This window comes from Pomacea canaliculata, linkage group LG9 (assembly GCF_003073045.1).
Source record: "Pomacea canaliculata isolate SZHN2017 linkage group LG9, ASM307304v1, whole genome shotgun sequence".
NCBI lineage: Eukaryota > Metazoa > Mollusca > Gastropoda > Architaenioglossa > Ampullariidae > Pomacea > Pomacea canaliculata.
In genome coordinates this window covers 17,550,470-17,572,959 of record NC_037598.1, presented here as the reverse complement: position 1 = coordinate 17,572,959, position 22,490 = coordinate 17,550,470, and the positions used below count along the sequence as shown (strand labels likewise).

The 22,490-nt window shown below is 40.8% G+C and overlaps 1 protein-coding gene across 3 annotated transcripts in view; it reads left to right on the top strand.

Annotated features, from left to right (window-relative positions):
* Nucleotides 1-15,281, top strand: part of LOC112571642 (tyrosine-protein phosphatase non-receptor type 12-like) — an 88,093-nt gene extending 72,812 nt beyond the window's left edge. For 2 of the 3 annotated variants that reach the window (XM_025250791.1, XM_025250792.1), the window contains 4 exons: nucleotides 4,171-4,214; nucleotides 6,561-6,603; nucleotides 8,409-8,474; nucleotides 14,710-15,281. In XM_025250791.1, the coding sequence (XP_025106576.1) occupies nucleotides 4,171-4,214; nucleotides 6,561-6,603; nucleotides 8,409-8,474; nucleotides 14,710-14,804 (248 nt within the window). In that variant the 3' untranslated portion in view covers nucleotides 14,805-15,281. The remainder of the gene's footprint in view (nucleotides 1-4,170; nucleotides 4,215-6,560; nucleotides 6,604-8,408; nucleotides 8,475-14,709) is intronic. The other variant, XM_025250794.1, reaches the window with a different exon arrangement.
* The last annotated feature ends 7,209 nt before the right edge of the window (nucleotides 15,282-22,490 follow it).

The following is a 22,490-nucleotide window of genomic DNA, read 5'->3' as shown; positions in this document are numbered from 1 at the left end:
CAGTGGTTGCTGTGGCCTGTACAGAGACTTAATGATGGTTTTCATCTCTGACATGTTGACTGCATTGTCTTCTTGCTCGTCCTCTGCACCCAACTTAGCCATCCTGTCAGCTTCCTCATTCCCATCTATCCCGCAGTGTGATGGGATCCACTGCAGAGCCGTTCTGAGGCGTTTAGCAGCGCGGCTTCCAGGTCTGGCAGTTTGTTATTGTTGACTGCCTGCAGCACCGACAGAGCATCGGTCAGGAAGACGACCTGCTGTCATGGTCTGCTCTGCTGCTGATGATGTTTGCTGCGTGGACCAGGGCTTCTACTTCTGCTCTATAGTTTGTACAGTGGAGGCCAGTTGGTATTGCTGCTGCCTGCCACTGTCCATTTGGGAACTGGATGTACCCGCCGGCCCCTCCCCTCTGGATAGCGTCTGTGGCTGACCCGTCTGTGTAGGCCCTTATCCATGATTCCTGGGGGTACCTTTCTTCTAGCATGGCTAGCGTCAGGGCTCTCTTGCTCACGTCGCTATGCTCATCCTTTGTTGTGAGGTGAGGAACTGTGGTGCAGATGGTAATGTTCCCTGTTCTGTCTTTCCAAGGAGGAGGATCGAGGTAGAGAGTCGGTACCTGGACCTGTGCTGGAAGCTTTGTTTGGTATTTTCTGTGTAGTGCCTGCGTCTCTCGCACAAAGCTGGATCTTTTCAGCCTTCCCGAGGACAGCTGTTTCTGTCTGGCACTCATCAGGTGGTCTTCACTGTGCCTGTACTTGGTGGCCTGCACGAGTGCTTTGCATTCCCTTCTCTTGTTTAATGGGGGTATGCCTGTTATCTGCTCCATCTTGTCTATTAGCGTAGATCTCATGGCGCCTGTTATTACTCTCAGTGCTTGGTTCTGCACCTTGTCCAAAGTCTGAAGGTGTGACTTGGCTGCTGTCATCCAGGTGCTTGATCCGTACTCAAGGTGTGGTCTTACAGTACCTTGGTACACGGTCTTCAGGATCTTTTCGTTGGCGCCCCAGTGTGTTCCTGCCAGCTTTCTCATGATGTTCAGCTTTCTTCTGGCTTTTGCTTCTGCGTTTAGGATGTGTTGCTTCCATGTCAATCTTTTGTCAAAAGTGACTCCCAGGTACGTCTGCTGGTCTTCAAGTGTCAGTGGAGTGCCTCCCAACTTTAGTCTGCCAGCTTGCGCTTTGGTGGAGAGAGAGAAAAGAGTGGCTGTTGTCTTGTCACGGTTGATGGTAATGCACCAGTTGTCTGCCCAGGCTGCCACTTTGTCTAGTGCAAACTGCATCCTATAGGTTGCTGTTGTTGCATACTCTTCTGAGCACCATATGACCAGGTCATCTGCATACAGTGCTGCTTGGACTCCCCTTGGAAGCTCTGGTACCAGGTCGTTGATGAAGAGTATGAACAAGGTCGGTGAGAGTACTCCCCCTTGTGGTACTTCGTGTCGTAGCAGCACCTTACAGCCACAGTGTCCGTCTACAAGCACCCTGGCTCTTCGGTTGTGCAAGTAGGACTTGATCCACCGGTACATGTTGCCGCTGATGTTGCTTCGCTGGAGCTTGACCAGAGTCCATCCTTCCAGACCTTGTCGAAAGCCTTCTGCATATCAATGAAGACCGCTAGGGTGACCTTCTGGGCTTGGAAAGCATCCTCTATGACCTGCGCTAGGTGCGTTGTCTGATCTTCGGTGCTTCTGTATCTTCTGAAGCCTGCTTGCTCTGGATGATGATGCTTTCAGATTCCAGGTACCACTGCAGGCGCTGATTGATGATGCGCTCTATGGTTTTACAGACGCAGCTTATCAGGCTGATGGGGCGGTAGCTCAAGATTCGTGACTTGTTCTTCCCTTTTTTCAGAACAGGGATCATCCTGGCTTCCTTCCAGCACTGAGGTACCTGGCCTTCTCTCCAGCTAAGGTTGAAAATGTCCAGTAGTTTAGTGAGGGCTGTGCTGCCAAGGTGTTGTAGCATCTCATTCGTTATGTTGTCTGGACCGATGATGATGTAGTTTTATAGCGCGCTAGTATCCGCATCACAAAGATGCGCTCAATGCGCGGTGATCCCAGCAGCCACCAAACTGCAGGTCAAATGATAACTTCAAATAAGTTTAAACAAGTGAGTCTTAAGATTTTTCTTGAAAGATGCAATACTATCAGACTCCTTGGTCGAGAGGGGAAGCGAGTTCCACAAAAGCGGGGCTACATTGGCTATATTGCAAAAAAGAAGGGTGTGAAAAAGGACTAGCATTATGAGAAAGGTTGTTAGGAGTAATGTTTACGGAAGAGGTGCGTTTTTAGTGCACGTTTAAAGGATTCAGTAGTGGGTAGGTGGAGGATATGGAAAGGGAGAGTTCCATTGTTTCACTGCACAATAACTAAAGATCATGTGGCCATATGTCATTGTTTTGGTGACAGGAAGAGTAAGGAGACGATCATCAGACGACGAGCAGAGTTGTGTAGCTGGGACGTAAGGGAAAAGCAGCTCGGAGAAATAATCAGGGCAGGTGCCAGCAAAGAAATTGAAATACAGCATGGATGGGAAGCCAGTGTCGTAAATGAAGGAGAGGAGTGGCGCAGTCCCGTTTCTTAGCTCGAAGCACCAGACATGCAGCAGAATTCTGTACTTTCTGGAGTTTGTGAAGAAGGTATTCAGGGCAGCCAGAAAGCAAGGAGTTGCCAAACCAACTCCTTGTGAGAGAACACAAGTTGCCCTGAAAAGAAAACAAGGAAAACTTGTATCAAATGATGCCAAAATTAATCAAGAAACACTTAAATACATTTTTCCCAAAATACACATCACTATAACACATCAGCTCCCTTTTTTTCTCACACATGTGACAACCTACATTTACATCATATTCTTTCATGCGTATTTCCCAGAACATATCATACAGAATCTTGTTACACAAAAAAAATCTTCCTACAACACCTGATGCAAGATTCATTACATGTCCTTCCTTCTCCCCCTGCAGGTGTAAAGACATAGTGTCACATGCCATCTCACAATGTCACATGCCATCTCACAGCGTCAACATTTCCCATATTACAGATCTCGCTTCAACAACACGCTATTTAACAGAATACGTGGTGACACATAAACACAATCTCAGTTAAGAAGAACATGTGAAAGCCCTCCTCAATTTTCCATTCTGTCTTTTGTATTATATCTCCATCTTATCTAGTTGCCACACTGAAAAATGTGATATCTCTCCGTACTAAATTCTACAAGCATCCTGTGTATTTTAAACTCAGGGCACATGAAAATACAACGTCCTCTTAAAACAGGGTCTTAGGCGTGGAAACAGTGAAGCCCAACATCGGCATCTTTGTTCTCTACAAACCAGCCTAACATCGGCATTGCCACAAAAAATGCTACACGAGGAAAATATCTCATTTCCTCGAACGGGAAATCCTTAATCATCCTACACATGATAAATGAAAAGCATACAAAATTGTCCCCTGTGGGACCCCGGGGTATGCTTGCCTAGCAAGCATTGTAAGAATAGGGTCCCTGCCATCCAGCCAGGCATGTCATAAGAGGCGACTAAGGTGGACACCTCACCTGGAGGTAAAATAGGTTGTGGTAGGGCTAACAACCCCACCATGTTAAAAAAAAAAGAAACATGTTACCGAAACTAAAACCAGAGAACTCGTCAGATGGCGGAGGTAATGAAGCACACCAGGAGACTGGACTAATGATGGACGACAGCCAAACCCGAACTTTATTTGTCCCAGTGGGCAATTTGAAAATGGGAAGGTGCTCTTGTTACAAGGAAAAAGAAATAAAAGTAAGAATAAAGTTTGTTGCAAGTTGCAGCATTAAAAGATGATATTAGCAATGAAATTGTTGCTTACATGACATTAAACAACAACAACCAACCACAAGGACATCTTGCCTATTGTACATGATTTCATTCTCCCTTAGGCAGCGTGATGTAGATTATTACTCTTTGTATGTTTATGGATGTGTAAATGTAAAAGCAGAATGATTTTTGTTGAGGGTATAAGCTTCATTGATCTGTTAGTGTTTAAATAATTCTTGCAGTGATTTTTATTAATCTGTTGCATGTGTTCTTTTCTTATGTTATATCTGGGTTTTTACTTTCAGCATTTTAGTGGTTCCAAAATATTGTAATTTTTATATTTTTAATTTGAAATGTTTTATTTTGTTGTTGAAGGTGAAGCAAAGTCTACTCCAAACAGAAAGGCAATACCCATTGATGTAAGTTACTGAAACATGCATTTATAAGTTTTTACTTGCTATTGTTGGGGAAGTGGATAGCTGAATGGTTAGGGTGCTGGCATCTCAACTGAGAGGTGTGCCAGTTTGATACCTGTGTAGCAAAGCAAGCTTCTCCCAGTCAACCCATCTGATGGAAATGGGTATCTGACTCCTTAGAAAGTTTGGGAAGATAAGGCAGTGAGAGAGAGGAGATGGACACCACCCTCACATAAAGCTAGCAAAGGTGTTTGGTAGGAGGTTGCCCTCTACCAAGCTACGAGGTGGTGTCATGGGTCATTCAGTTTCTGATCAATAAACCGCAGGGAGTATTTGTTAATGGCACCTTTACCATCCTGTCTCTCTCAATAGTTGTCTGTGCAAAACTTTAAAATGCATGGTTTATGCAGGGCTCACCTGGCATCTCGAGTCTCAAGGTCTTCTCTCCAGCCTCCAGTGTGGCTACAGAAAAGGCCACAGCACCCTGGACCATTTTTTGAAACTTTTGTCAGGGATGCATTTGTCAACAAAAAAACCCCATGTGTTAGGGGTGTTTTTTATTTGGAGAAGGCATGCGACACTACCTGAAGCAAGGTATTCTGTTGGACCTTCACTCATATGCCATTCTTCATCGAGAATTTTTTTTCACACAGCCTCTTTCAGGTTCAAGTAGGGTCTATCCTCAGGAACAGGAAATGGGTGTCCCTCAGGGTAGCATTCTTTCACCAGCTCTTTTCAATTTCAAAATAGATTTAATCTTGAAATCTGTTCAGGTTTGAAGGCCTCGTTATATGTAGATGACTTGCTCTCTGCATTCAAGGCTGATGCCTACCGTGCCTTGAACGCCAGCTTCAACTGTGTGTAAAGGATGTTTAAAGGTGGGTGACAGAAAATGGCTTCAAATTTTCTCCTAAGAAGTCATCTCTGTAAGGACACTGTTTTCATGTGGGTTCCTGGACATGCTGGTATCCCAAGTTATGTTCAAGCAGACCAGGCTGCCAAGGCTACATGTCAGTCTTCTGGAAAATTACACTCTCTAGTTTCATTAGTGAAATCTATCTACTCAGCCTATGTTTAATCCCTATGGCAATGAGACTAAAACACTCTGGGCTAAAATAAAAATAAAAACATGCCATCCCGTCCTGTGTGGCAGGATGAGGTAGTTCTAACAAGACTACGTTTACTACACTACATACCTTTGCCACGCAATCGCACCGATTACGAGGTGAACCACCACCAATTTGTCCTTGGTGTCTTTTTTTAGTGAGATACATGTTTTAATTACTTGTTCTGAACTCCAAAGTATCTGCCAGTAGTTTTTTACGACAGACTCTTTGTTTTTCTTGTTTAAGTCCACCCCACATTTTTGAGAAGTATAGGGCTCTATCGTAAGATTTGAGTCTTTGATGTTATAAAAGTTTTGGGGTTAGATTTATGGGTGGCCTTTTTTTTAAACTTTATTCACTTTTTTTTACATTATTCTTGCTTCTTGTGTTTGCTTTTATTGATTAAGATTTTGTGGTTATATTACTTGGGGAACTTGCCCCTAAACTTTAAAAAATAAGTTTACTTTATTTCGCCATGATATAGCCTTAGTTGCTGGCACAACTTAAAACACAACCAACCATCCCCCACTAGCTTGTAGTGTTCAGGCACAGGTTAGCCAGTGTGTGTCGCTGTGGCCAGAGTTGTGAAGTGCATGTTGCAGGAGTAATTTTTAGCGAGTGTCTGAGGATTGTGTCCGATGTGTGAGAAAATGCACATTGACAATGCATCTAAACACCAATCAAGACTTTAAAGCCCTCAGAAGCTGTAGGACTAAATGGGTACTAGCTCCAGGGCATAAATGTAACTTGGAAACAGTAAGGCTAATGGATACACTTCATCTGCACCAAGACTTAAAATCTGAAAGAATTCCAAATATTTTAGTTTACTTTTATTGTAATGTAACACATCTATTTCAAATAGATATACCAAGAAATGGTGCATGTGTCAGGTCTAGAAACTTCAGTGGTCTAGATAAAAGAATCTGTAAAAACTGTAATAATATGGAAAAATTTCTTACTGTCCTCATTGTACATAGGTGGTACATAAGGCATCCACTAAAGACCTCCATTTCTGTCAGCAGCAAGTTTAAGTATGTTGTTACATGTTCTCTCGGGAAATGCAGTCTACAAATTCTATTATTACAATTATTACTATAGCATTGGTCTGCTATTTTTCAGTTTATTACTGTTGCCTCCTATTACAGTCAGTAAATGATATACAAGCTGTTTATGAAAATTGCACTGAACTTTTTCATTCAAGAAACATGTTCATATGTTCTACTGTTCTTTTGTTTTCCACTAGCTGGATGCACCAGCTGTGCCAGCAAGACTTTATTCTACTGACGGTAAGCAAAATCAATGCCATTTTTTTTTTTTAGTCATGACAGTTATTACACAAAACCTTACAGGTAGCCCTTTATGCAAAAATGTAGAGGATTCTTCTTGTTATTCCTTTTCTCCCCCAGTGGAGAATAGGGTGGCAATTACACCACGCCATCAGATCCTGTTGTGAGCATCCCTTCCCCAATGGGAGCCTCTGCCTCACTATGGACTGATCTCCTCCATGTCTGTCTGGGTCTTCCAGCTCTACAGCGCCCTTGTGGATTTCAGCACAGAGCCTGTCTCGTTAAAAAAAAAATGGAGAGGATGATTGCTTGTAATCAAGGCTGCCAAGCGTCAAGTGCAGCTGGACTGATGTTTTAGAAGGCTAAATGCTGTGACTGGATGATGAGGCACCAAATTTCTATAACCAATCAGTCCATTCCTTTTGTTCCAGGGAAGAAGACAGAAGTTCCCAAAGAGAATTTTGACTGAAAATCTGGCTCTTTCTCTCTTATGAGATGTGCTGCTTAATCAAATACTTGTGTTGCGTTGTTTTTCCTCATCTGTAAAGCATCCACAGGTCTGTACAGCTTGGTGTTAAGGGGCAATGGCAATGGCCAGACCTTCATCCTCAGTTTCTGGAGGAATTCCAGTTGAACGTGTCATAGGAGAGGATGGCAAAGTTTGGTGATCCAAAGAGTTCATTTCCTTCTCTATGGGTCGGCGCATCTGTTTGAGTGAGATACCTCGGACACTGGAGAGCTTTGACCATTGCAAGGCCTGATGGGATTTTCCTATTCTCCTGAATATTGCAAGGTTTGAGAAGGCTAGGATTGTTCCAAAAAATAAACATCGGACTAATAACTTTAGTGGAGGGCACCAAAACTTATCTACAGTGATTCTACAAGTTTTTTTCCGTTCTTATTATGTTTGTATGTTTTTATTTTCAGTATGTGCTTTGAGCCTACTATTGGTGGGGGGAAAAGCGCTATACAAATTCAACATATTATTATTACTCCTAAAAACCTTTCTCATAATGCTAGTCCTTTTTCACACCTTTCCTTTTACAATATCATGTTACTCTCAACTCTTGTACTTGGTTCCTCTTTGTGTTTGATTTTATTCTTCATTTAATATGGTTGTTTTATTCTTTTATAGTTCATTTGTTGTTTGTTTTCCTGTCCCTCGTATGCTGTCCATGTTTTGTTCTTGTTCTTAAGCGCTAAGAGCATAGTCCTTATGAGTGTGAGTATGTGCTTTACAAATGTTGCATTTATTATTCTCACTGTGGAGGGCGTGAAGCAGGATCGGCCGCTTTAGTCACCCTCCCCTTTTCCTGTAAGCTATGGTTTGCTTTATTTTTGTGTCAATAAAGTGCATAAGAACTGGCAATGCCAGGTCCAGCAATTGCCAGTTCTAGCACGAGGCACAAAAAGCCTCCGAGGCTAAACAGTAGTGTAAGGTGTTTATTGACCATCTTATTAACTGCCTGTTCATCAGATTCTCGGGTCTTTGAGGGACATTATTTGTTCTGGCCATGCTGGGATGTGTGATTTGACTTCCTCTCAGGAATTGATTAATAATTTTGGGTTAGCATAAAGTGACAGAAAGCCCATTGGGAGATATTTTTGTTGAAAGAAAGAACGTGTTGCTACATACTGTGGGAAACTTAGTGTGCTATGATGTAACCTTACTCCTATTGAGCAATAAATTTAGCTCTTTCCCATAAGTAAGATTTAAATATCTTTAAGAGTTGAAATTGAGGGTATTGGAGGGGGTGGTTAGATTTATTGTTTTCTTTCTACCCAAGAATGGCAATCTGTTTCAGACTTGAATACAAAATACGCATCTGTTTCGTCTGCTCAGACTTCAGAAAAAGCATTTGATAGACATGGTATGTAAACACTTAAGTCAAGCATTTGAAGTGTGACTAAGCCCATTTTTTAACGTTAGCATATATATGAAGAGTCACACAGGGAGAGCTGAATGGCATAAATTATTTGACTTGGAGATTGACCTGTTAAACTTAATATTGACTGAAAGTTTGATATATTCCTGTAACTACTGATAAATGTGCTATAACAAGTGGAAGTGCTGATGACAAAAGCAGGTTATCAACAAAAGGGTCAGAGGTCATGAATGAAAGGCAGGTCATGGATACCTGCTAGTGTAGTGGTTAAAACACTGTCTAGTCACCACTGCAATGAGAGGCCCTTGGTTTAAATCTAATGCTGGGATGTGACATTTGCTTGCAGAGCTGGATCTCAGGGATTTTCTCCCTTCTCCCTCAAGAGAAGTTCTGATTTTACGGTTGTCTATTCTGACTGAAGTAATAGTTTTAGGTAGCAACAGAAACAAAGCAAAGTGAAGCATGAAGCATGCCTAATGAGTGAAAAAGTAGCCAAGAAAAAATTAACCAGCTATTGCTATTGTCAACACCCTTCTTCCCAAGTGAAGGGATCTGAACAGGTGGATGGTCTGGAGCAGTTTGAGAATAAAGCTGCAGCCACTCATTTGAACCACAAATGCACAATAGCTTACTTATACATAAAAACAAATTATTAAAATGAGCCTATTTCAATAATTGTAATTAGTTTAACTCATTGCTTACTTGGGCGATTTTGGAGCTGAAACCCCCCCCCCCCCGTAGTACGGAAATTCACCAATTTCAAAAAATCATAAAAAAAACTGTTAGAGATAGAAAAAAAATTTAAACTAATAATACGAGATCAAACAGTGTGAAAACTGTTTACATCTGAATCCTTCATGAACAGTCACTTATTAGGTAATCCAAAGCAAATTAGGTAGGTATCATGGAATTTTGAAAAAAATGTTCAAACAGGCGCAGGATATATCATGCTAGCACAAGTTACACTGCCAGGAATCACACTTTGATAACCGCATATAAACTTGAAATGAATAAACATTGTTCTTGTCACACAAAAATCAGATTGATGCATTTAATAATAATATTATCGGTACGCAAAGAAGGTACAGAGCCGCGCGACGACGCTTTACGACGGAGCACCGAATGCCTACAAAGCAAATGTTCACCGGTGTTTTAAAAAAATTATATCTGTTAAACTGTTAAAATACAATATATGCGATACGCCGTTTAAAAGAGCTTCTTAAAAACTGTATTGGGCAGATTTTTCCAAACGTATCGGAAGGTAACACAAGACAGAAATTAAGAAAATTTTTTTTACATAATATATACAAGCATAAAGTACCAACCAAGATCATATTTTATTTGAATATACATTAGAATTTAAATATTACTTACTGTTTACTTATCATTTTCTGTTGTTTGAGTACAAATCCACGTCAAATCGAGTGACCCCCCCCCCCCAACGAATGTAATATGGCGCCCTAGTAAACGAAACATCAGTGGAATTTACACGAGGTAACACACGATTGGTTGACCTTTTCACCCTTTAAAGGGAAGTAATCGCTGGAGGAACAAGTCCTAAAGGTTCCCGTGTTTTCTCCCTTATTTATTCGCGCAGGGTTGCGAATTGTACTGTGACACCATGGCTGCCATCCTATGCGATGGCCGCGTATTACCAGATAGAAACCGTTTTGGGGACGCCGGTGATGGATACCTAAGGAGTGAGTTACAATAACAATGATTATCAAGATAGCGATCACGCTCGACAACAGTGGGATTTTGATAATGCTGTCCCTATTGTCTCCAGTGTTATTGTCAGTGAGTTTATTGGCACAAAACAGATTGACTATACAACTGGCCTTTCCATTGTTTTGAGTTGTATATAACTACATGTATATCAATATTTATGATTAAGTGGCCACCAGTCCTGGAAAACTGACACATCTTCAAAACAATGTGGAATTAACCATCAACTTACCGTAGCATACTGTAAGTTGGATCTACAAATACATATTTAATGAAAACAAAAAAAAAAAAACAACCCCCCCAAAAAAAACAAAAAACAAGACAGTTCCGTTCCCGCAAACCTTCCTCCATGATGGTCCTTCTCTGAGTCCTCTCTGATAAAAAAAAAAAAAGTCACCAAACAAAATTACGGCAAACTTCATTGACGCAACAGCCCCCCCCTTCCCCCAGGACAAAGACTCAGGCTGAGCCAGCATGCGACAAGCGACAAATGTCCCCCCCCCCCAAGATGGAGCACCGCGACATTAGACTATACGCGTGATGCCTGCTGCTCAGCCTGCCCATGAACTCTAATTACCCTCGGGGTTGGCCATCTAGTCACTTATCCTGTTGTAGGATATGACCGTCTTTAGAAGTCCTCTCGATGTTCTGCTCACCGGGATGGCGTCCCCTGACGTGTTTTGCTGCGTTTCTTCCATCTTGCGATTGGTATGAACCTGTGACGCACGTTCTTTTGCTTCTTGGTCAAGCTGTTCCTCCAGCTTGACAATCTTACTCTCAAGGGTAGCTATGGTAGCCTTAGTAGGAGCTCGGTTGTGCCCCTCCAGCTCCCAAGGTTTGTCACGCGTTTCTTTGTCCTGGCGCTCAATGACCAGCCTCTGATTTTGAAGCTTCAGCGACATTGAATGCTCTGTTTCCAAGTTCTTTACTCGCTTGTCATCATCTTTTAGGGCTACAGCCATTTCCTCCAGTGCAATGCGTGCCTTTTCAACTTCGCGCTGTCAGTAATCTATCTGAGCTGCCAGCTTCTTGTATTGCTCAACATCTGCACTTCCTGCTCTAAGCCTCGCAGATCTCCTCGCAACTCACTGCGAGTAGTTACTGTTGGCTCTCTGCTTGCGCTCATCCCGAAGCTCTGCTTCCTTTTCTCGTATCTGTTTAAGCAATTGTCTCCTCATCCAGCTCCTCACGACCAGCAACATCACGGTCATATTGAGCGTTCAGAGCCTGCATGTTCTCTTCCAACCGCAGTTTTACATCTCCTTCTACGTGAAGCTCATCAGGGTTGCACGTCAAACTCAAGATCTTTGTTTCTTTTTCCCTACTTCCCTTCCCAATCTGATCACGTTCAATAGCCAACCTCTCTGATCTGTCCTTTTCTTCAGTCTTCCTTTTGGGAGTTGTGCGCTGGCACGTGTTGCAAGACGCACAAAAGCCCCGGACATCTTTACACATGCCCGGCCAGTAAAACTTACACCACAGTCTGTCCCGCGTTCCCCTTGCCCCCATATGTCCCGCCATGGGCGTGTCGTGGGCCACACGTAGCACTTCGTGCCTTAAAGGCTGGGGGACAACCGTTTGTGTTCTGCACCCTTCTTTTCTATGTAGACTCGCCACAACAGTCCTTTCTTACGCAGGAACAAAACTCTCCCTGTGCCTCGCTGCGACGTCGCCTGTCCGTCGCTCGCCAGGCGGCGGACGCGTTACAAAGTGTCGTCCTGTTCCTGCATTTGCGCTATCTTTTCTGGCCCCACATGAAGTAACTCTACTGCACTCTTTATTGACACCTCCATCCCACATTCTTCCATCAGATGAGTCCTGGTCTGTACCAGTGCACACATGCCTGGCGTCTCCTCGTACACCGGCACCTGCAGCACTTCGCCCAGCTCGGTCACTTCCTCCACAAGCCTGGGGATGAGCGCTGCCTCTGCTTTCCCATGGTAATAGGGGGATTCCAAGTAGAACGCCAGTGGGGCGTTCGTCGATCCTTTGTTTGCATAGCGTATTGGCATGGGTCAGGATGAGGTCGCTTCGGATGTACAGCATGTCTGCCCCCGTGTCTCGCAGCGCAGTGGCCGGGCGGTTGTTCACTCGAACGGCCTTCCTGAAACTGGACGTCTTCACACTTTGGGTGCACTCTGTACACAACGCTAGCTTCCCTTCATCGATGATGTTGATCGTCCGTATGACGGCCTCTTCTGTTGTCGGCGTTAAAGTAGCCTTCCCCCGTAGACAGTCCTTCCTCATGTGACCCTCTTGGCCGCAATGATAGCATTGCAGTCTTCCCCGACTCTGACCAAGGGCCCGAGTGGGCACTGCCGCCTCCCTCGGACCTTCAGTCCACATCTGTTCTGGGTTACGACATGGTACTTAGCTAAGTGCTGGGGTGCGGCGTGCTGCTCAGCTGAGTGCCTTGCCTCGGTAAATTGCTGTGCTAGCGTTGCCGCTTCTTCAACATTCTCAGGAGCGCGCTCGAGGACGAACGTGGCCATCTCTACAGACAGGCTATCGAGCAATTGCTCTAGGAGGAAAAGGTCCTGCAAGCCCTCGAATGTGGACGGTTTACCTGCTAGGTTCAGCCACCTTGTCAGGTATGTTCTTGTCCGCGCTACATACTGCTGGAACGTCTCCGTGCTCTCTCTCCTGGCTGATCGGAACTTCCTCCTGTAGGTATCTGCTGTGAGCTGGAAGCTGACGCGCTCTTCAGCCTGTCATAATCGCTGGCGTCGCTGAGGTTCACGTACACCTCCCTCCCTTTTCCTTTCAGTAGATTACCAAGCCTCGCCGCCCATGTATCCTTACTCCAATCCTGCATTCTGGCACTCCTCTCGAAGTAAATAAGTATGCCTCTAAATCTTCATCATCCTCGAAGAAAGGCATCTCTCCACCTCTCGAACTCAGCCGCTGCCTTCTGTTGGCTTGCCCCTCGCTTCTAAGTTTGACCATCTCTAGCTCATAGTTTCGCTCATCTCTCCTCTCCTGCATATCTCTTTCCCTTCCCCTTTCCTGCCTATCTCTTTCCCTTTCCCTTTCCCTTTCCTGCCTATCTCTTTCACACTCCTCCCTTACGAAATCTAGCAGGTCCTTACCGCTCAGGCCTGCCTTCACGCCTATCTGAACATACCTTTCGGTAGCAGACCCCAAATCTATCACTCCCGCCTCTGAGGTAGCTGTAACACTCACCTCAGGGGGAAACGTCTCGCGCCCTCGGTCAAAGGTATCGACCGGCTGATCCTCGCCATCCGAGTCGCTCTCCATCAGACCGGGCCCCCCTATACGCGCCCGAGTGCGCGCTGATATAGGTAATCCCGACCGCGACATACAGGGGCGATAAAATTCTGACTATCAATGAATAAGTCCCTCCCCCGCCTAGTGTAACCAACGAGCAACCACTGTTAAATTAAACCCACAAGATTACGTCACGCGACTTTGGTAGTGTGTGAGTGGACAGTTAATTCCGCCCTGCCGCTCCCGGCTATATAAACACAGCTATACAAGCCCCCGACTAGCCCCAAACAGGGTCGGACACAGCTCGCGCCCTCCCAACCTATTGACGAAACAATACAATGCAGTTACAGGACAAGACAGCACTGAGGAGCGAGGATTAGGGTAGTGGGTGACTACCCCGCATCTCCACCAATTGTCGCAACGAATCGAGTTTGTCGAGTTTACCAATTGTCGTAGCGACGAATCCAGCCGCTCCTAGCGCCGAACAGACCAACACGCGCACAAAACGACGCTACAAATACATATTTAATGAAAACAAAATACCCCCCCCACAAAAAAAAACGAACAGAAAACAAACGCCTCACAACCGGACGCCAACCGACCCCACCCACAACTCCAGACAGTTCCGTTGCCGCAACAGAACCGCAGTGACAACCAAGTCCAGGCTTCCTCAACGGTAACAGCCACCACCGTTTCTTCAACGGCAGTCACTACACAAGTCTCCGTCTCTCCGACGGTAATCACCACACTGGTCCCCGTTACTCCAACGGTAATCACAGTCAAACCTTCCTCCATGATACGGTAATCACCACACTAGTCCCCGTTTCTCCAACGGTAGCCACCGCACAGTCAAACCTTACTCCATGATGGTCCTTTTCTGAGTCCTCTGATCAAAAAAAAAAAACAAAAAACGTTACCAAACAAAATTACGGCAAACTTCATTGACGCAACAGCCCCCCCCCCCTTCCCCCAGGACCAAGACAGGCTGAGCCAGCATGCAACACGCGACAAGGGACTCATGCAACAGTTGATTTGAAGTAGGCTGTGCTAGTGGTAATCAGCTGGAGTGGAAGTCTGGCTGTTTCTTGTGTTTATTTATGTAGCCAAAAGAACTTGAAAAAAAGACAAATGGTAGTTTTATAATGTAAATTGCACACAAGAAAATAATTTTCAAAACTTGTATTATAACTGGACTGATCTTGTTCCCAAAATACTCAGTAATGTAGTTGCTTACTGATTCCAAATCCTTTGGTTATCTTTTTTCAAGATTGGAGACAGCGTCCTCAACCAGTAAGAGGTCCACGCCCTATGCCAGCAGAATGGAACTTGCAACTAAAATTTCGCCAAGACACCTACTTATAAATATGCTGCACAAAGTTGTGTGTATATATGGCCTAAAATTCAGTGACTGAATTGATATGCACTTTAGATTTTCTTTCAACTCTAGATCCTTACCACTGAGGTTTAGTCCTCGTTACTCGTTACTCCTAGAGAAGCATAGGGCCACAACAACAACGAAAAGCATATAAAGCTTAGAGTATTAGAAACAGTATCTTTAATAGTATATTTTAGTTTCATACTACATGTTTTATTCCATAGACATTAGTAATTTGATGGTAAGTGGAAATTGCACACAATGTCATCCTTGCTTTTGAATAGCATAGTTGCTCCTCTCTTTTGCTTTGAGTTGATGAACTGTTTATTTCATTTTTTAATCATTTTATTATAACCCTGGACCTTTACTGCATTTTGAAAGGTCATTGTTCCAGACTACAGTTTCTGATTATTATGTTGGTTGTATAAATGAAATGTTGCTTGTATAAAAACTTGTAAATGCTATTTCTTGTATTGATTTTTTTGTTAATGTGATTTTGATTTTGATTACTTTGAAAAATTTCTACCTCAAAAGCAGTTATAAATTTCTCCAACTTACTGAGAATAATTCACAGAGCCGAAGAACGCATGGGTCATTTGAGTACAAAGTGCAGGAACACAAACTTTCCATTCATTTTTATCATAATTTTGATACTCAAATCTCCATGACAGCAACAAGTTGTATATATCCATATGCATCATCATCATTCCTTGCTACTCCTCGAGGAGCATAGGGCCGCAACATCACCTCGCCAGCGAACCCGGTTTTGGGCAACCTCCTCAGTTGGGCCCATGTGGTTCCTGCACCCTTTGCCTCGCTCTCTACTGATCTTCTCATATGCATCATATATTACAAAATCCTGAATCTTAAGCATCAGCTTTACATTTTTATAAAAATGAAATTTCTGGCTTGGAGACTACAAAACATTTATGCTGTCTTAAAAAACAGAAAATTAAGAAATAAACAGACACACACAATATCAATTTCCTAAAGCAACTGTTAATTAAAAAGACAAATTCATAGAACAGCACAAAAAAGATACAAGACAGCTTATGACGCATGCTGGTAAAAGCCTTAGAAAGACACCTGCCGACTCATCTTTTGACGACCAAGAACGAGGATAGGGACCTGGAACATCACAACGCTCAACGAAAGTGGCAAGTCAACTCATGTGGCAAGAAAAATGAGAAAATACATTAGAGTTCTCAAGTTATGCGAAACTCGATGGAATGGCCAGACCAGACTGACATTAGGAGAAACCATTATTTACTGTGGCCAACTCAGGACCACAATCATACCCAGGGAGTACCACTGCTGATGTCAACAGAGGCAATAAAGGCACCAAACACCTACTTTGAGATTGGAGTACTAGTTTTCAAGTTATACCTTTACGACAACCCTAACCGACTTTTCAAGATACTTAATTACGACCTTCCCCTATTTTCGAAGAACTAATAAACTGCATTGATTTCCAATCTCCATTGGGCTGATGCAGATTGATTCACTCTGTAAAGTTTTGACTGTTTTAATTAAACCCAGTTGAATACAGTTTCTCCTGAATGGAGAAAAAGGTTTTTATAAACACCCAATTTGTAACCCTTTACGAAGAAAATTTACCAGCTTCAAAGATAATATCTACCTGCAATCGCTTTGAAGCTACAGACTAACTACATATATATTTTTAAATCAAATAGGCAATTTCGACATGAATGAAGCATGAATCCTTGAAAAAAAAAGTCAAGTAAAAATGGAATGTCGAGTGTTTAATGAAGAATGGACACACCATTATTTCTTTTGTAAAACGAAAAGGCAGTGTGCTTACTGTGTTGTACCGCCTAGTATGTTGCAAAGCTCAAGAAACAAAGACTATTTACCAATCAACCATCCAGGATAGTGCAACAGAGGCTAGTTTCATGGTACCATATAATATTGCAAAAATGCAAAAATGCAACAAGCTCATTTCAGACGGGGAGTTTCATAAAAAGTGCATGGTCAATTGCGCAAGTGTCGTGTGTCGAGAATCAGAAATACATTTCATTATCAATTTTTTTTGTCACTTTTTTTTTCCACTCCAGAAAACTCGGTGTTCAGGAGAAAATGGTTCTTCAAAACATCCAAATTGTAGCTATTAGGATGGAAATTTCCAGAAAATGCATTTGATTTTTTTAAAAAAGTTTTTTCAATTTTTGAGTACTGTTCACAATTTTTTTTTTTCTCCTGATCACCGAGTTTTACTATGGAAGTCTACAATAGTGTATGAAAGTGCGTCAATCAACAACGGTGTATGAAACTGCATCAACCAAAATGGAGAGACGTTGGAAATCACTGCAATTGACTAGTTCTTGTAAAATCACGGGAAAATCGTAGCGAGTGTATGTCTTTACTTTCTTTGAACCTTGCGGAAATTTCCTTCCTGATGGATTCAAAGTTTCAACTTTCTGTGATTGAGTGTCTGCCTAGGAAAACTCGGTGTTCAGGAGAAAATTGTTCTTCAAAACATCCAAATTGTAGCCATTAGGATGGAAATTTCCAGAAAATGCTTTTGATTTAAAAAAATTTTTTTTTTAATTCTTGAGTAATGTTCACAATTTTTTTTTTTTTTTTGTTCAATTTTTTTTTTCAGTCCTCATCACCGAGTTTTACTACTGGAAGTCTACAATAGTGTATGAAGTGCCGTCAATCAACAACGGTGTATGAAACTGCATCAACCAAAATGGAGCGACATTGGAAATCACTGCACTTGTAAAATCACGGGAAAATCGTAGCGAGTGTATTCTTTGAACCTTGCGGAAATTTCCTTCCTGATGGCTACAAAGTTTCAACTTTCTGTGATTGGAGTGCCCTGCCTAGGAAAACCGGTCGTTTAGAGAAATGGTTCTCAAAACATCCAAATTGTAGCCATTAGGATGGAAATTTCCAGAAAATGCATTTGATTTTTAAAAAATTTTTTTTTTAATTCTTGAGTACAGTTCACAATTTTTTTTTTTTTTTTGGTTCAATTTCTTTTTTCAGTCCTGTTCACCGAGTTTTACTATGGAAGTCTACAATAGTGTATGCGTCAATCAACAACGGTGTTTATATAAAACTGCATCAACCAAAATAGAGAGACATTGGAAATCACTGCACTTGTAAAATCACGGGAAAATCGTAGCGAGTGTATGTCTTTAGTTTCTTTGAAGCTTGTGGAAATTTCCTTCCTGATGGCTACAAAGTTTCAACTTTCTGTGATTGATTGCCTGCCTTAGGAAAACTCGGTGTTCAGGAGAAAATGGTTCTTCAAAACATCCAAATTGTAGCAATTAGGATGGAAATTTCCAGAAAATGCATTTGATTTTTAAAAAAATTTTTTTTTAATTCTTGAGTACAGTTCAATATTGTTTGTTTTTTTTGGTCAATTTTTTTTTTCAGTCCTCTTCACCGAGTTTTACTATGGAAGTCTACAATAGTGTATGTGTCAATCAACAACGGTGTTTATATAAAACTGCATCAACCAAAATAGAGAGACATTGGAAATCACTGCACTTGTAAAATCACGGGAAAATCGTAGCGAGTGTATGTCTTTAGTTTCTTTGAAGCTTGTGGAAATTTCCTTCCTGATGGCTACAAAGTTTCAACTTTCTGTGATTGATTGCCTGCCTTAGGAAAACTCGGTGTTCAGGAGAAAATGGTTCTTCAAAACATCCAAATTGTAGCCATTAGGATGGACATTTCCAGAAAATGCATTTGATTTAAAAAAAAATTTTTTTTTAATTCTTCAGTACAGTTCACAATTTTTTTTTTTTTTTGTTCAATTTTTTTTTTTCAGTCCTCATCACCGAGTTTTACTATGGAAGTCTACAATAGTGTATGAAAGTGCGTCAATCAACAACGGTGTATGAAACTGCATCAACCAAAATGAAGAGACATTGGAAATCACTGCAATTGACTAGTTCTTGTAAAATCACGGGAAAATCGTAGCGAGTGTGAGTGTATGTCTTTAGTTTCTTTGAAGCTTGTGGAAATTTCCTTCCTGATGGCTACAAAGTTTCAACTTTCGGTGATTGAGTGCCTGCCTAGGAAAACTCGGTGTTTAGGAGAAAATTGATCTTCAAAACATCCAAATTGTAGCCATTAGGATGGACATTTCCAGAAAATGCATTTGATTTAAAAAAATTTTTTTTTTTAATTTTTGAGTACTGTTCACAATTTTTTTTTTTTTTTGTTCAATTTTTTTTTTTCAGTCCTCATCACCGAGTTTTACTATGGAAGTCTACAATAGTGTATGAAAGTGCGTCAATCAACAACGGTGTATGAAACTGCATCAACCAAAATAGAGAGACATTGGAAATCACTGCACTTGTAAAATCACGGGAAAATCGTAGCGAGTGTATGTCTTTAGTTTCTTTGAAGCTTGTGGAAATTTCCTTCCTGATGGCTACAAAGTTTCAACTTTCTGTGATTGATTGCCTGCCTTAGGAAAACTCGGTGTTCAGGAGAAAATGGTTCTTCAAAACATCCAAATTGTAGCCATTAGGATGGAAATTTCCAGAAAATGCATTTGATTTTTTAAAAAATTTTTTTTTAATTCCTGAGTACAGTTCAATATTGTTTTTTTTTTTTGGTCAATTTTTTTTTTCAGTCCTCTTCACCGAGTTTTACTATGGAAGTCTACAATAGTGTATGTGTCAATCAACAACGGTGTTTATATAAAACTGCATCAACCAAAATAGAGAGACATTGGAAATCACTGCACTTGTAAAATCACGGGAAAATCGTAGCGAGTGTATGTCTTTAGTTTCTTTGAAGCTTGTGGAAATTTCCTTCCTGATGGCTACAAAGTTTCAACTTTCTGTGATTGATTGCCGCCTTAGGAAAAAATCGTGTTCAGGAGAAAATGGTTCTTCAAAACATCCAAATTGTAGCAATTAGGATGGAAATTTCCAGAAAATGCATTTGATTTTTAAAAAAAATTTTTTTTAATTCTTGAGTACAGTTCAATATTGTTTTTTTTTTTTTTTTTTGGTCAATTTTTTTTTTCAGTCCTCTTCACCGAGTTTTACTATGGAAGTCTACATATGTATGTGTCAATCAACAACGGTGTTTATAAAAAACTGCATCAACCAAATAGAGAGAATTGGAAATCACTGCACTTGTAAATCAACGGGAAAATCGTAGCGAGTGTATGTCTTTAGTTTTTTGAAGCTTGTGGAAATTTCCTTCCTGATGGCTACAAGTTTCAACTTTCTGTGATTGATTGCCTGCCTTAGGAAAACTCGGTGTCAGGAGAAAATGGTTCTTCAAAACATCCAAATTGTAGCAATTAGGATGGACATTTCCAGAAAATGCATTTGATTTTAAAAAAATTTTTTTTTAAATTCTTAGTACAGTTCAATATGTTTGTTTTTTTGGGTCAATTTTTTTTTCAGTCTCTTCACGGAGTTTTTACTATGTCTACATGTGTTGTGTCATCAACAAAACGGTGTTTATATAAACATTTAGAGAGACATTGGACAAATTCGTGCGAGTGTATGTCTTTTTCATGCTATTTTTTCTGTGATTGATTGCCTGCCTTATGGTTTCAGTAGTTAGGACATTTCCAGAGCATTTGATTTAAAAAAAAAATTTTTTTAATTTTCAGTAAGTTCACAATTTTTTTTTTTTTGTTCAATTTTTTTTTCAGTCTCATCACCGACTTTACTATGGAAGTCTACAATAGTGTATGAAAGTGCGTCAATCAAACAACGGTGTATGAAACTGCATCAACCAAAATGAGAGACATTGGAAATCACTGCAATTGGACTAGTTCTTGTAAATCACGGGAAAATCGTAGCGAGTGTGAAGTGTATGTTCTTTCAGTTTCTTTGAAGCTTGTGGAAATTTCCTTCCTGATGGCTACAAAGTTTCAACTTTCGGTGATTGAGTGCCTGCCTAGGAAAACTCGGTGTTTAGGAGAAAATTGATCTTCAAAACATCCAAATTGTAGCCATTAGGATGGACATTTCCAGAAAATGCATTTGATTTAAAAAAAAAATTTTTTTTAATTCTTGAGTACAGTTCACAATTTTTTTTTTTTTTTTTATTCAATTTTTTTTTTTTCAGTCCTGTTCACCGAGTTTTACTATGGAAGTCTACAATAGTGTATGCGTCAATCAACAACGGTGTATAAAACTGCATCAACCAAATTAGAGATACATTGGAAATCACTGCACTTGTAAAATCACGGGAAAATCGTAGCGAGTGTATGTCTTTAGTTTCTTGAACCCTTGCGAAATTTCCTTCCTGTTGGCTACAAAGTTTCAATTTCTGATTGAGTGCCTGCCTAGGAAAACTCGGTGTTTAGGAGAAAATTGTTCTTCAAAAATCAAATTGACCATGTAGGATGGAAATTTCCAGAAAATGCATTTGATTTTAAAAATTTTTTTTAATTCTTGAGTACTGTTCACATTTTTTTTTTTTGTTCAATTTTTTTTTCAGTCCTCATCACCGAGTTTTACTATGGAAGTCTCACAAAGTTAGTGAAAGTGCGTCAATCAACAACGGTGTATGAACTGCATCAACCAAAATAGACGAGACATTAGAAATCACTGCACTTGTAAAATCACGCGGGAAATCGTAGCGAGTGTATGTCTTTAGTTCTTTGAAGCTTGTGAAATTTCCTTCCTGATGCTACAAAGTTTCAAACTTTCGTGATTGAGTGCCTGCTTTAGGAAAACTCGGTGTCAGGAGAAAATGGTTCTTCAAAACATCCAAATTTGTAGCCATTAGGATGGAAATTTCCAGAAAATGGCATTTGATTTAAAAAAAATTTTTTTTTAATTCTTGAGTACAGTCACATTTTTTTTTTTTTGGTCAATATTTTTTTTTCAGTCATCACCGAGTTTTACTATGGAAGTCTACAATAGTGTATGAAGTGCGTCAATCAACAACGTGTATATATAAACTGCATCAAAAAATGGAAAGACATTGGAAAATCACTGCATGATATGTTCTTGTAAATCGACGGGAATCGTTGCGAGTGTATGTCTTTGTTTCTTGATAGCTTGTGGAAAAATTCCTTCCTGATGGCTACAAAGTTTCTTTCTGTGATTGAGTGCCTGCCTAGAATCGTGTTTAGGAAGAAATTGATCTTCAAAACATCAATTGTAGTTGATGCTGACATTCCAGAAATTGCATTTGATAAAAAAAAATTTTTTTAATTCTTGAGTACAGTCACAATTTTTTTTTTTTTTTTTATTCAATTTTTTTTTTTTCAGTCCTGTTCACGCGAGTTTACTATGGAAGTCTACAATGTATGCGTCAATCAACAAACGGTGTATAAAACTGCATCAACAAATTAGAGTACATTGGAAATCACTGCACTTGTAAATCACGGGAAAATCGTTACGCGGTGTATGTCTATAGTTTCTTTGAACTTGCGGAATTTTCCTTCCTGTTCCTACAAAGTTTCAACTTTCTGTGATTGAGTGCCTGCCTAGGAAAACTCGGTGTTTAGGGAAAATTGTTCTCAAAACATCCAAATGTAGCCAATTAGGATGGAAATTCCAGAAAAATGCCATTTGTATTTTTAAAAAATTTTTTTTTAACTTCTTGATACTGTTCATTTTTTTTTTTTTTTGTTCAATTTTTTTTTCAGTCCTCATCACCGATTTTATCTATGGAAGTCTACAATAGTGTATAAAAGTGCTCAATCAACA